Below are 11,621 nucleotides of genomic sequence, written 5' to 3'. Positions count from 1 at the left end.
TATCAAAATAGGAGTGAGAATGGACTCAGGATGAGGCTGAAAACCCTCGTATGAGCTGTCACTGACTTGAATACACATGATGTAGTCGCTTACTCGGTGGAAAGATATCGGTCTCGCCGTCTGTGCAGGGGGGTCGAATCGGACAGATGATCCCGCCGTCTGCACAATTGCGAACCCGATGCGCCGCATGGCCTAGCTCGAGTGAATTAGCGACCTTTGTAACGTGACTCATTGATAAGACTAACTCGTTCAAAGTCACCCCATCTGATCTGCCCTTTCTTCGGAGCATTTTCATCAGGGGACGTTTCCGGGTCAGGATCTAGTAGCCGCTCGAATATCTGCAGAACAATATCAGACTTACCAAGTGTCCTCCCGGCCCTTCAACGGACGTACCTTGCCTACCTTCCTCCCCAACTTGAACTGAGGCGGAAGATATAGGGGAAAGCTTTCGAGAGATTCTTCTTCCTTATTGTGATCCTGTGTCCTGGAAGGCTCCTTGCCTTGTCCAGCAGATCGAGTCTTGGCTTTCGGGCCCTTAACATTCATTTCTTTGACAAAAGCATGGCCTGATTGCGCGACGGATTCCCTCGGGGCAGCGAGAGGAACGTCGACGACCGGAGCAGGGGCTGGCGTAGACTGTGCCTTCCTTTCTTCACCCTCGCAGACATCCATATAAATGAGAAGGTTTCGGAGGAAAGTTGGCTTATTGGGATCCGAAGGTGAAAGGAGACCGAATTTCTTCGCAACTGACCCCGTTCGCCCAGGCCAATCAAGAGCTTTAGCCATTTCCCAAAGTTGAAGGTCAATATCGGTCCAAAATGCATCGAAAACGCTCGGCAAGGTATGATTGCTTCCTGGGTCCAGGATACTGATGTTCAAACTGTGTAATGGCTCCCACAAGTCGAGCGATCCAGTTACTTGCAGCCAAGCGTTCGCGACGGCGCGCACCATTACGTTGGCAGCGGTCCAGAAATCGGACGGTGGGACCGAGGGATAAGATAACTTCGATGGATGAATCCCACACACGAACGGGAACATGTCATTGACTGATAGAGAATCCGACTCGAGAACAGATTTCATGTGCTTGCATAGAGTTTGCCCGAACGCAGAGTCACGAATGTTCACAATGAATTCCGAGACTGGAGACAATAATATGGGTGTTGCACATCAAGTCAATGAGCTGTTGAGCCGAGAAAATAGTCGAAGTATCACATACCTATGGCAAGGTCACCCATCGCGTCGAATACGTCAGCGTCAAATTTACGAGTCAGTGTCGGGTCCTCCTCCTGGAGGAAAACGTTAGGAAACAGCGACCAGCGTCTAAAACACTAGAACGGACCAGCAGCATGCTCAGGTTCTCGAAGAAAGCGCCAGTATGCCCGCTGTCACAAAAAGAGCGGAAGACAAGTTCATCCAGTTGACTCTTATTGAAGCCATTCTTAGTAATGTAGGACACGTTCGGCTCAACATGAGCGACACCATCCTGAGACTATGATACATCAATAAGGGGATCTAAGGTATTTGGAGATAGGACGGACCCGCCACCTCTTGAAATACTTGCTGAAATGGTCACTCCAGGAGACTATCTGGACGAACGTTCCCCACAGAAGACCTTTCAAGAAGTCCGCCTTCGCAAAGCAGGTAACCAGGCGCCACATGAGCTTGGTGTCTTGCCTATACGCCCTTTCTATAGCAGAGGCTGTCGTGAGGCCCTGCCTAGCTAGGTCTTCGAATAGCTCTGCTGCATCTTTCCAGGTCATATAAGACATCTAAAACAGTACAGGGATATCAATCTGAATGGCCAACTCAAGAATACTGGAAACCCACTGTAAAGATATACATCCGAGATCGTATAGCATCATGGGTCCGGTGAAATTCCTGGTAGTGGCCCGGTTTGGAGAGGATCTCGGGCGAGGGGATCGTGCTCGCGCCTCTGCGAAGGATGCCAGGCACGAAGATATCGGGCCTGGTCCGCTGTAATTCCATAGTATCGCGGACCTTGTCCTAGTAGGAATATTCAACAACAGCATTTCGCACGTATAGCGAGGATAAACCAACAAATTCAGAGATCGCTATGGCTCTCGCCGTCTCGAAATCCACGTTAGGTATCTTGCAGCCTTCCAGCAACGAAGCTGTTGAAAAAAGGTCAGAGAAGAGTCTTCAACACGCCATGGGCTATCAAACCGTGACGACGCTGAAAATAAACAAGCCATGAGTTCAAACTGTACAAGGCATCATGATTGAATGAACTCACCGCTAACCACGCAGTAGAGCTTTCCCCCCGGCGTCTCTTGACAGCAGGTAGGACTCTCTCTGGGTGGCATAGATTTTTCTCAGCTACATACTGATGATAAACCTTCATCGCTTCGTCGCAGATGCCTGGAGGGATTCAATATTCTGCTCATTATGAGAGACTCTCATCACCCTACCAAACTCGGTCTTCCCGAGGTAAGATTCATATTGCCTCACAGACAATATGCAACTCACCCCGGCCAAGTGGAATAATCTGGCCTTGCCCTTAGCATTGGCATAACGGCTGCGTGCCCTCGGGGTTGGTTTCTCGGTGCATATATTCAGCACTTTGCGGCCCTCCGCGGGTCCAAACTTGCTTAAGACGCTGTTGAACGCTGGGGCTGAAACTACACTTCTGCAGGCATAAGTGTAAGAACTCACTCTTCGCGAAATGCTTGTTTGCCTTCTGGGCAGTTGTGACAGTATTCGAAGGTGTTGGAGAACCATTCCGCTAGCCAGGGATTTGTGTTCCATCTTTTCGCTCTCTGCTGGTATATAGTGGCCATACTTGGAAACGGGGAGAGGGAGAAAAAGGAGAAGAAGATGTAGATACTTGTGCCTCGCAGATACGTAAGGATTAATATTGGCTATAATATTGATATCTGACCGGCGTTCAAGTCATTATGTACTCGCCGTCCAGACAGAAACATCTACGCGCGGATAGTCGATTGCTAGAGGGACTAAGTTTATCTACCGTTGTGGCACGAACAAGACGATTGCATGATGAACGAGATAATTTCGCATGCTGTGGCAAAGACAAAAGGGAATTCCCTGCAGCGACAGAGGACGGCAAGATACCGACAACGTAAGTTACAGACAAGATAAAGTTGGTCAGTTATGAATCAGATATTTCCCTTCTGTCGAACTGCAATGACAGGGAAGTCCACCTCAAGGCTCAAGGCCATCCCAGCTGGCGATGAGTCGACAATATTATTGCTAGGTTCCAGAACTATCGCATGAGGGATCATCGACCATTCGCCAACATCCGCTTAGACTTACGAAGTCAGATAACTATTCCTCTGAAGATGATATGAAGACACAGCTTCAGCCTGGATTACTGGCAGTGAACTCACTTCGAGATTCAGCTCATCCGAGCTGAGTCGAATGTGTTTTGACTCTGTCATTCAATGCACATATCTTGCACAATCATGAAAACTTTGACCATATGATGGAGTTTGGCTGTTATAAGAGTGCCGACCAACTGAGAACGCAGTTATTCATGGCAACTTGGAGCAGCTCCAGACAGAAGGAATCTGGCCGATGAATACAGGTAGAACACAATTTGCATGTGCTCGACGTGCAATGTGATGACGAACAAGCTCTGAAATAATAGTGGCTTTGCCTGCTGCGTCCATCGAGCCGTCGTCATCGTTTCTCAAGTCGAGCAAGAGCAAGAGACCTGAGTCGAGCCCGCAAGAGGCAAGAGAGAGCCGCTCGCATCGGCCCGCACATAGCCTGCTTATAGGCGCCGACGCGATTCTCAGCTGAGACCCAGTGTTCATCTTGTTCTGCAGCGCTTATGCTAGGTATTAGAAGCTAACAACGTGTCCATATAGCCTTCAACCTCCGATGTACCTACGCAACGAGAATATGGTGTCATAACATCGCATACTAGAAACCATGTCCAACACAACAGCAGAAACAGCTTCGCAATTGTCGAGGTACGCGCATATAGCCGCTGATCAGACCGTGTCAGGCTCTGAATCGATGCGCGAGATAGGGAGGCGAGGAATGTACAGCAGTCGCTGAAGGAATTACAGAAAACGTGCGAGCCGTGGGCGAAGGAGGTCGAGTTCCAGAGGAAGAAGTGAGTCCGGCTATATTGACGCCATCCGCACACTTACAACCCCCGTTGCAGTCTCAGACGCTTATATCTTCGCCTGCTCCTGCTTTACCCTTACGCGAAGGAAACCAAAGATGTCGAAACGCACCTGTGGATGTCCACGTCCCACCACTTCATATCACAGTACAAGCAGCGGATCCTCGCGCTCGACCGTGTCGTATTTGGGCCCCCACCACGGCATGGCCCACGCCACCAGCAGGGCGGCCCGGTAGAATATCGCAAGCTCTTATCCAGGTTCCGTCAATTCCTCGCGGAGGAGGAACGCTTCTGGATCCAGCTCGTCTTACGATTCCAACGCACGTTTGGTTTGAATGACGCTCAACCTGCTCTATTTGCGCTCGGGATTGCTTCAGGGGAAGGAGAAGGCCAGCCGGAGGAAGGATTGCAGAATGGACGGAACAATCTGGGATTCCCGCCGGAAGATGGGTCTACGGACGTTGTGCCCCAGAAATCTGACCAGCGCAAAGGGCAGCTCTTCATCCTCGCGAAGGCTCTCGTATGCCTCGGAGACTTGGCTCGATACAAGGAACTATACAATGATGGAGGCGGTAGGCCTCGGGCGGGCCACGAGGACGGCCCTGCCGCTGGACCCATCAGGCCTCCGCGAGGTGGCAGGGGAAGGGGTAGGGGTGGAGGTATCAGCACCTCGGAGCAGATGCCCGCTCGCGAACGAAACTATGAAAGAGCGCAGAGGTATTACGAGCAGGCGCGGCTTCTGGTGCCGGACGAAGGCAACGCATCACACCAGCTGGCCATTCTGTCAATGTACAAGAAAGATACGTTTGGGTCGCTCGTGCATTACTACAAGGCATTGTGCGTCCTACAACCCTACGACCCTGCCACGGGCAATATGGGGATCATATTGGACAAGGCGCTAGATGCATGGAGAAAGTCACCAGAGAGGCCACCCTTAACCGAGCCTCGGCACAAGGTAGCGCGGCTCAAGGAGGATGTGCTCATCTTGCATGCACTGTGGAGGCTTGGAGTTCAGGAGTATGTTCGCTTGCTTGTATCCTAATATCGTAGGGCTAACTGTACCCAAGGACACGGGGAGTGGGTCCCATGCACGCCGAGCAGCTTCTACGTGACTTCAAAGATCTGGTCTCTGAGCGGATTGTCCCTCCGGAAACTATCCGCGAGGTCGTCATACTTGCCCAGGGCGCTTTGCTGAAACACCGCAAGTTCCGAGATCCGCCTGTCTCAGGGCATCGACGCTCACGATCAAGTGACCCGGACCATGTCAGAACTGCCTCTGCTTCGACTATCGAGTCCCAGATCGCCTCCCACATAATCGCGCTGCATCGTACGCTTATGGAAGTCGGCACCGACGAGCTGGCGGAGAAGCCGCCCGAAGACGCAGCGGAGGGCGACCTGGCGCAGAAGATCACCGCGGTGTTCAGGCGGACGCTCCCTGCACTGCGAATAGCCGGGAAGTGGCTACGAGCCAATATCGGATACGTCACGCAACGGTCGGCGCCTAGAGACAACGATGGGAGGAGAGGCAGGGCGCCGAGCGTCTTGATCGCTAGGATGGATGACTTTTGGACGACATATACCCAGTTCATGTCCGCTCTCCTTCGTACATTCCCTCTTGAGAAACTGCCGGCACTTACCAGGGCTTTGGAGGAAGACATCGACCTGGCTGGCTTCATTCCCCTCAAAAAATATCTAATGGATCGGGGCACCGAGAGGACGGGTGGGGACGAACATCCTAATGATGAACAACTGATGAGGATCGCCGACATTCTGGAGGACGCACGGTCCACAGCAGCTGATGTGTCGGTGAGTCGCCTATAGCATTGTGTAACCGCATACCCGTCTGACGCGGCCATGAATCCCAAGGGGTCTCCTATCCTCCTCAAAGGGAACCAGTTTCTCCTAAGAACCACGGCTGCTGAAGCTGCCAGCGAGGCTCCCGCTAGGGAAAATTCCAGTAATGGGATCTCCGACCAATCCATCCCCGCCATCGTGAATGTGAGCAAAGCCGCTGAACGTACCGATGAAGATGAAGTGATTGGGGATGCCATGACGGACGTCACTCGTACTGACGATGACCCTGTACGCGAGGCAGGCGATGCATTCAGATCTGGTCTTCGCACCTCGAGCTCTGAGGCAGGAGATGATGAGGACGAGATTGTCTGGAACCCCCGGCCTGCTATGTCACCCATCGCCCCACCTGCTCTGTCGCCGGTGGCTCCGCCTGCTTTATCTCCTATAGGTCCGCCTGCTCTGTCGCCCATAGCCCCACCTGTCCTATCTCCCAGGCGCCCGTCTGCTTTATCGCCCACAGGACCGACCGTGCCCACTGCTTTGCCATCTCCACCTGCAGTCCTCCATCAAAGTCCAGCTCGCCCAAATTTCGCAACTCAGACATCGTTGCCTCAGTCTCCCGCTAGGATTGCGGAGGAGCCGCCCTCGGTTACCACGCCTAAGTCTTCCGTCGGTCAAGGCATGACCGCTGCGGATCTATTGAATAGTCTCAAGACTGGAGTGCCTCTCGAGCCTCCCCAACGAATCGTAAGCAGCACTCACGCTGAGGCACTGTTCGGTACTGGCTCTCGGCCGTCGATCTGGTCTGCACCTACGACGACCGCGCCCCAGACCTCGACTCTCGGCTCCGCGTCTCTCGCTGGTCAGCCGTATTATCCGCCACCACGCCGACCTGTGTCTTTGGTCGGTAATGGTTCGTTGCAGCCATCGATGCAGTCTCCGTATAGCCCACTCTCGCCGGGCCGTATAGTTGGCGGGACGCCCACCCCATCCTTTGCTGTGCAGCAACAGTTGCCTATCGGCAGCGGGCACCACCGCGTCTCCTCTACTTCCATGCTTCCTTCAACTATCCATCCGCCGGCCTCGTTGCCCAGCCAGGCCCCCACGCGTTACGACCCGTTCGGCGGGTACGATACGTTCTCCAACCCACAGCAGTTCAACCCGATAGCCAATTCGACGCAAATACACAATACGTCTGCCTTAGGATTCCCTGATCAGTCTCATTTAGGCCATACGCGAGGAGCGTCTATGGGGACACCTCTTAGCCAGCCAAGTTTTGCGCCTTACCGACACGAGTTAGGGGGTCAGCTGTACTCTAGCCCGGTGCAACCCAGGCCTCTCTCGAATGCATGGGGACATACCTAACGACCTACTGCAGCTGAATCCTTCACGGAAGACCCTCTCGCATTTCGGATCCCTCGACGCCAGTCTACACCCCCTGAATCGGATTGGCAGAGGTAACTTATGACAATTCGCGGAATCTCTGCCGTTGCGCTGCGTCCTATCCGCGGTGTGGGTCAGATGAAGTGCATGGGTGATACACGCATCTTCATCGAGGCTTTAGGAGAGTCGTCCTGCATGCTATCTCCTTTTCCGAATGGTTGTGTATGTGAGCGAGGTCGAATCAGGAGCGGTTATGCCTCCTATCACTTTGGACTACAGACTTTAGATGTCTCCGAATGCACACGTCCTGCCCGACTTTCTGTGTACGATGTCTTTCTGCTTGCGATCGCTATGAATCTATTTATTCTAGGTTGCTTCAACAGCACGCTACTTGCTGAAGATCCCCGTACAAGTTCGAATCGGCTTGCTCTGAAAGTGTATGAAGCAGGCATCTCGGCATCCCCACTATAAGTGCATGCATCTTCTTTCGCAGACAGGGATTCAGAAGGGTGACATACGAAACGCTCGCATGGCAGGCTTGTCGGGCATGTCGTTGTTAATGCAAGGAAGAATCATTACTAGTACATACATAGGCGTTCTTCATATCGGTGCCACACATTATGAGGCCTGTTCCTGCTCCCAAGGTTTCTTGCGAGGAGGCGCCTTGGATTCGCTAGGGCGTGCCTCCTTCGTTAGGCTGTCAATACGGCATACTAGCATAACGTCAATAGTGAGACTTACGTTGAGCGCGTCTGGGATGAGTTTATTATTTGGTATTTGGTCTGTTTGCCCAGTCTCAATTAATTCTTTGAGCTGGGCGAAGGTCAGGGTCGGCGGTTCACTGGAATCAGTGCTATTCGAATATGTCGATATACTGTCTGGTGTAGGGCTGCCTGCTGGTAGAGCCGGACCGTTGGGACCCTCCGATCTGGAAGACAAGGGTTCTTGGTACGACCGAATCTCGTCGGGCGTTATGGAGGCACCCGTTATCCTGTATCAGGTCTCTCTCAAAATACCACCCACGATGACTTGGGAGGTCTCACCTGTTGAAGTAGTATATTCTGGACTGCAGCAACAACTGTTCCCTTTCTTCATCGGGCTTCTCGTCTAGAGCAGACAGTATGCTCGCTAGACCTTGCTTGCAAAAGCATACATAAGAACGTTGCCCGGTATGCAGAAGCGACCTTGCGTACCTGGTATGCCTGGTCTTCCGCGAACGGGTATGTCAGGAATACGCCGACCAAGTCAGACGGTGTTTTTTGTTCTTGAGACGCCATAGCAGCGCTCAATAAGTAGACGTCCAATATTCCAGTCCTTATAACGAGCGTAACGCGTCAATCGCAGAGCGTTAGCCTCACCTAATAGAGATCGCTGTGATCGAGGTGAGAGTGATGGAAGAGTCCGGCGACTTCCGCCTGCCTTATACTCGAGCTTCGATGTCGACAATGTCATTCTTGCTTCTCGCTGTGCCATTCCTTGTCGGCAACGCTGCGTGCCACGATGTCGAGCGGCGTCAGCAAAATTGCGGCTGAACGCCATCAGCGCATCCTGCTCGAGCTGGTAGCGCAGCCCGGGAACGGTGAGTTAAGAGAACGCGTTCGGATGCGGTCGGTACTGAACGGTTCGCCAATAGATGTATGTGCTGACTGCAAGACGAGGAATCCAAGATGGGCTTCACATAATCTGGGGATCTTCCTATGGTATGGTACTCTGCTCGCGGTTGTGTTTGTCATAACCAAGTGTTGTATGTAGTGTGCATTGCGCCGCTGTTCACCGGAAGATGGGCACCCACATATCGAAAGTGTGCGTATGAGTACTCGTTGCTACCATTGTTTACTTACGTATGCAACCCAGCAAGAGTCTCACTCTTGATACGTGGACGAAGGAGCAAGTCGAAGTCCGCATCTCTCGCTGTCCTGTATCGTGCACTACGCCGTATTGACTGTCCTCTCTTCCTGGACCATCTAGCATATGAAGAACACAGGGAACATCAAGTCGAATGCTTATTACAATCCTGACGAGACGCGCCATCCACCACCCGCGAATATGATGGAAGCTGAGAGAGACAGCGAGCTGGAGAAATACATCAGATGTATGTGCGAGACCAGTTTAGATCACTTAAGCACAACTTACGCCCGACTCGTTTTGTTAGCCAAGTATGAATTCAAGCGCTTCATGTCTCGAATCACCCAACCAGCGGCGCAGCAAGCCCCTTCGAGACCGGCACCTAGGGTAGCTCCCCCAGTCAAAGTGTCCCCTGATCACTCCGCGAAAGCCGCAGCTTTGCTTGGACCTTCAAGATCGGCAGCCAATGTAGCTCCCATTCGGTCGCAGACCAGTCCCTCTTCCAACAACCCTCCAAACTCCACCACCCTTCCGTCCCAGAATCGACCTCCGAGTTCTACTGCTTCAAGGTCCAGTACATACCCAAATCCCTCTGGTAGCCAGCAGTACAACCAAACCCAGCAACCCTCGTCATCTCAGCCTCAGGTGCATAAACCGTCTGATAATCCTGTTTGGGACGACCTTGTCTCGCTGCAAGCCCCAGCTCAGAACAGCTCGCTGCCTCTCCAGGTCCTCTCACCGCCTCCTGCGCCTCAGATATCGTCCCCGATGAACATGACCGGGAGTCCTTACGGCAGCCTGGCGAGCAACCCAACCGGTTTCGGCACGTCGCCCATGTCACAGCCGCAATTTTCGTACGGTGGTAATATGACCGGCTCGTCGATGGGCAACCTCGGCGTCCCGACGATGGGTATGAGTCTGACCGTGGGCAGCATGCCCAGTCTCGGGATGAACGGCGGCAATCCGTTCCAGCAGGGCCTTCAGCCCCCGCAAAACTACGCCGGACCATCTTCTGCGCCTACGTTCTCCCCTCTGAGCAACATGCAGAGCAACCCCTTCTCGCCGCAGCCGCAGCCTCTCTTTAATCCGCAGCCCCAGACGTTCTCGCCACAGCCACAGGTCGGACTGCAGCCCTTCCAGCAGCAGCAACCGTACCAACCCATGATGGGAGGGGGACCTGCGCCCTTCCAGCCGCAGCCCCAGCAGTTCACGCCGTCGCCTCAGCCACAGATGCAGCCGCCATTCGCAACTACGCCGTCCCCCATACCGGGGTTCGGGCAGCAGTTTCAGCAGCCTCAGCAGCAGTGGGCTGGACAGCCGTATATGGGTGGCGGAGGGCAGTGGGGCGCGATGTAGCCGGATACGACTTTTACGATATCTTCGATATTCGTGCGGCAGAAGGAGGAGTAAACGTCTACTGACAGAGACTCTCGATATGAGAGTAGTACAGATGAGATAGGTATACAACATGGATAATGAATAATGTATAGTGGTGCCGTGGATGCGTTGACAGTACGTTCGTATGCAGCGCTTAGCATAGAGATTCTTGAGTTTCTCGCAGCGATAATAATTGTACAGCCAGCTGTGATGTTATGGTCCCATTTCTCGAAGCTTGAACCCTCAATTGCAAGTACTTCAAACTTGTTGCTGCCAGTGACAGACTTGCAGACGGAGGGTCCGAGTGAAGTCACCGACGATCACCAGCTTCATGCTTAGGACTGAGCCTGGTCGGGCAGGTCGACTGGATCTCCCGCTGCCATTATCCTATAGCTAAGGTGCTGACGAGTGTCAAGCAAATTGACAAAGGTCAGAAGGCCTAGGGCTATGTCTCAACTGGGGCCACAGGCAATGAGTACTAGTGGTGGGCCATATCCAGGATAGGAAACATTTATTAGAGCATATTCGGTGGAAGAAATACCAGCGAATTTCAGGACTAAACTAAGCTTTGGTTTGGAATAAGGCGTCCGCTCCGCAATTACGACGGCGGGCACCACTGCACCCAGGCTCCTAGAACCATCCGTCTCCGCGTCCTCGATCCTCTCTGCTAGGGCATATGTGAAGATGTTATGTAATAGGGCTTATATAATGCAGCTTATTTATAGATGTGTTTCCTAATTAAGACGACTAGTGAGGATGAGGACGCTCTGAGACGGCTGGCCCAACTCGTCGTCCGAGGTTTTACCGGAATTATGTAAGGCAGCTAAGCGACTAACGACGCGTCGGTTTACTGCCGGTTTATCGACGTTCGTCGACTGCCCAATTCGGATTTTCGAAGTGTTCTCGTCGGCGTCGTCGCACCTCAGCTGCCTTTGTCCTCTGCTCGCACGCGTGTGGACGGCAATAAAGCTGTTAATAACAAAATAATGTATTATATCTGCGTTGTGGATTGCATGCACTTCCGCCGAGTCTCCCCCATATCAATAAAGAAAATAGTGAACAATTTCTTACTACAAGATTCAAGAAGCTACTGTCTCCATCTCTTTAGCGA

At 52.7% G+C, this 11,621-nt stretch overlaps 4 protein-coding genes across 4 annotated transcripts; 2 read left to right on the top strand and 2 right to left on the bottom strand.

Annotated features, from left to right (window-relative positions):
• Positions 1 to 206: 206 nt before the first annotated feature.
• On the bottom strand, positions 207 to 2,798 carry GLOTRDRAFT_123057 (uncharacterized protein; the record flags this gene model as incomplete). Its single annotated transcript, XM_007871628.1, has 9 exons — positions 207 to 338; positions 394 to 1,139; positions 1,217 to 1,286; positions 1,340 to 1,489; positions 1,539 to 1,769; positions 1,828 to 2,004; positions 2,255 to 2,344; positions 2,488 to 2,647; positions 2,674 to 2,798. 9 exons carry the CDS (start codon positions 2,796 to 2,798, stop codon positions 207 to 209), a joined length of 1,881 nt encoding a protein of 626 aa, XP_007869819.1.
• A 1,013-nt stretch (positions 2,799 to 3,811) lies between these two features.
• GLOTRDRAFT_123056 (uncharacterized protein) lies at positions 3,812 to 6,697 on the top strand (the record flags this gene model as incomplete). Its single annotated transcript, XM_007871627.1, has 5 exons — positions 3,812 to 3,953; positions 4,013 to 4,099; positions 4,151 to 5,128; positions 5,179 to 5,917; positions 5,978 to 6,697. Coding segments are annotated over exons 1-5 (2,565 nt in total), but the record flags the coding sequence as incomplete, so codon positions are not given.
• A 1,027-nt stretch (positions 6,698 to 7,724) lies between these two features.
• GLOTRDRAFT_65543 (uncharacterized protein) lies at positions 7,725 to 8,565 on the bottom strand (the record flags this gene model as incomplete). Its single annotated transcript, XM_007871626.1, has 4 exons — positions 7,725 to 7,975; positions 8,030 to 8,279; positions 8,332 to 8,426; positions 8,482 to 8,565. The coding sequence occupies 4 exons, from the start codon at positions 8,563 to 8,565 to the stop codon at positions 7,907 to 7,909; spliced, it is 498 nt and encodes a 165-aa protein (XP_007869817.1). The 3' UTR covers positions 7,725 to 7,906.
• Positions 8,566 to 8,788: 223 nt separating this feature from the next.
• GLOTRDRAFT_140859 (ArfGap-domain-containing protein) lies at positions 8,789 to 10,489 on the top strand (the record flags this gene model as incomplete). The annotated part of the gene is made up of 6 exons (XM_007871625.1): positions 8,789 to 8,867; positions 8,922 to 8,988; positions 9,041 to 9,091; positions 9,143 to 9,185; positions 9,257 to 9,380; positions 9,441 to 10,489. The coding sequence occupies 6 exons, from the start codon at positions 8,789 to 8,791 to the stop codon at positions 10,487 to 10,489; spliced, it is 1,413 nt and encodes a 470-aa protein (XP_007869816.1).
• Positions 10,490 to 11,621: the final 1,132 nt, after the last annotated feature.

The sequence above is a fragment of the Gloeophyllum trabeum genome (assembly GCF_000344685.1).
Source record: "Gloeophyllum trabeum ATCC 11539 unplaced genomic scaffold GLOTRscaffold_00014, whole genome shotgun sequence".
NCBI classification, from domain to species: Eukaryota; Fungi; Basidiomycota; class Agaricomycetes; order Gloeophyllales; family Gloeophyllaceae; genus Gloeophyllum; species Gloeophyllum trabeum.
This window is presented reverse-complemented; position numbering and strand designations above follow the sequence as displayed.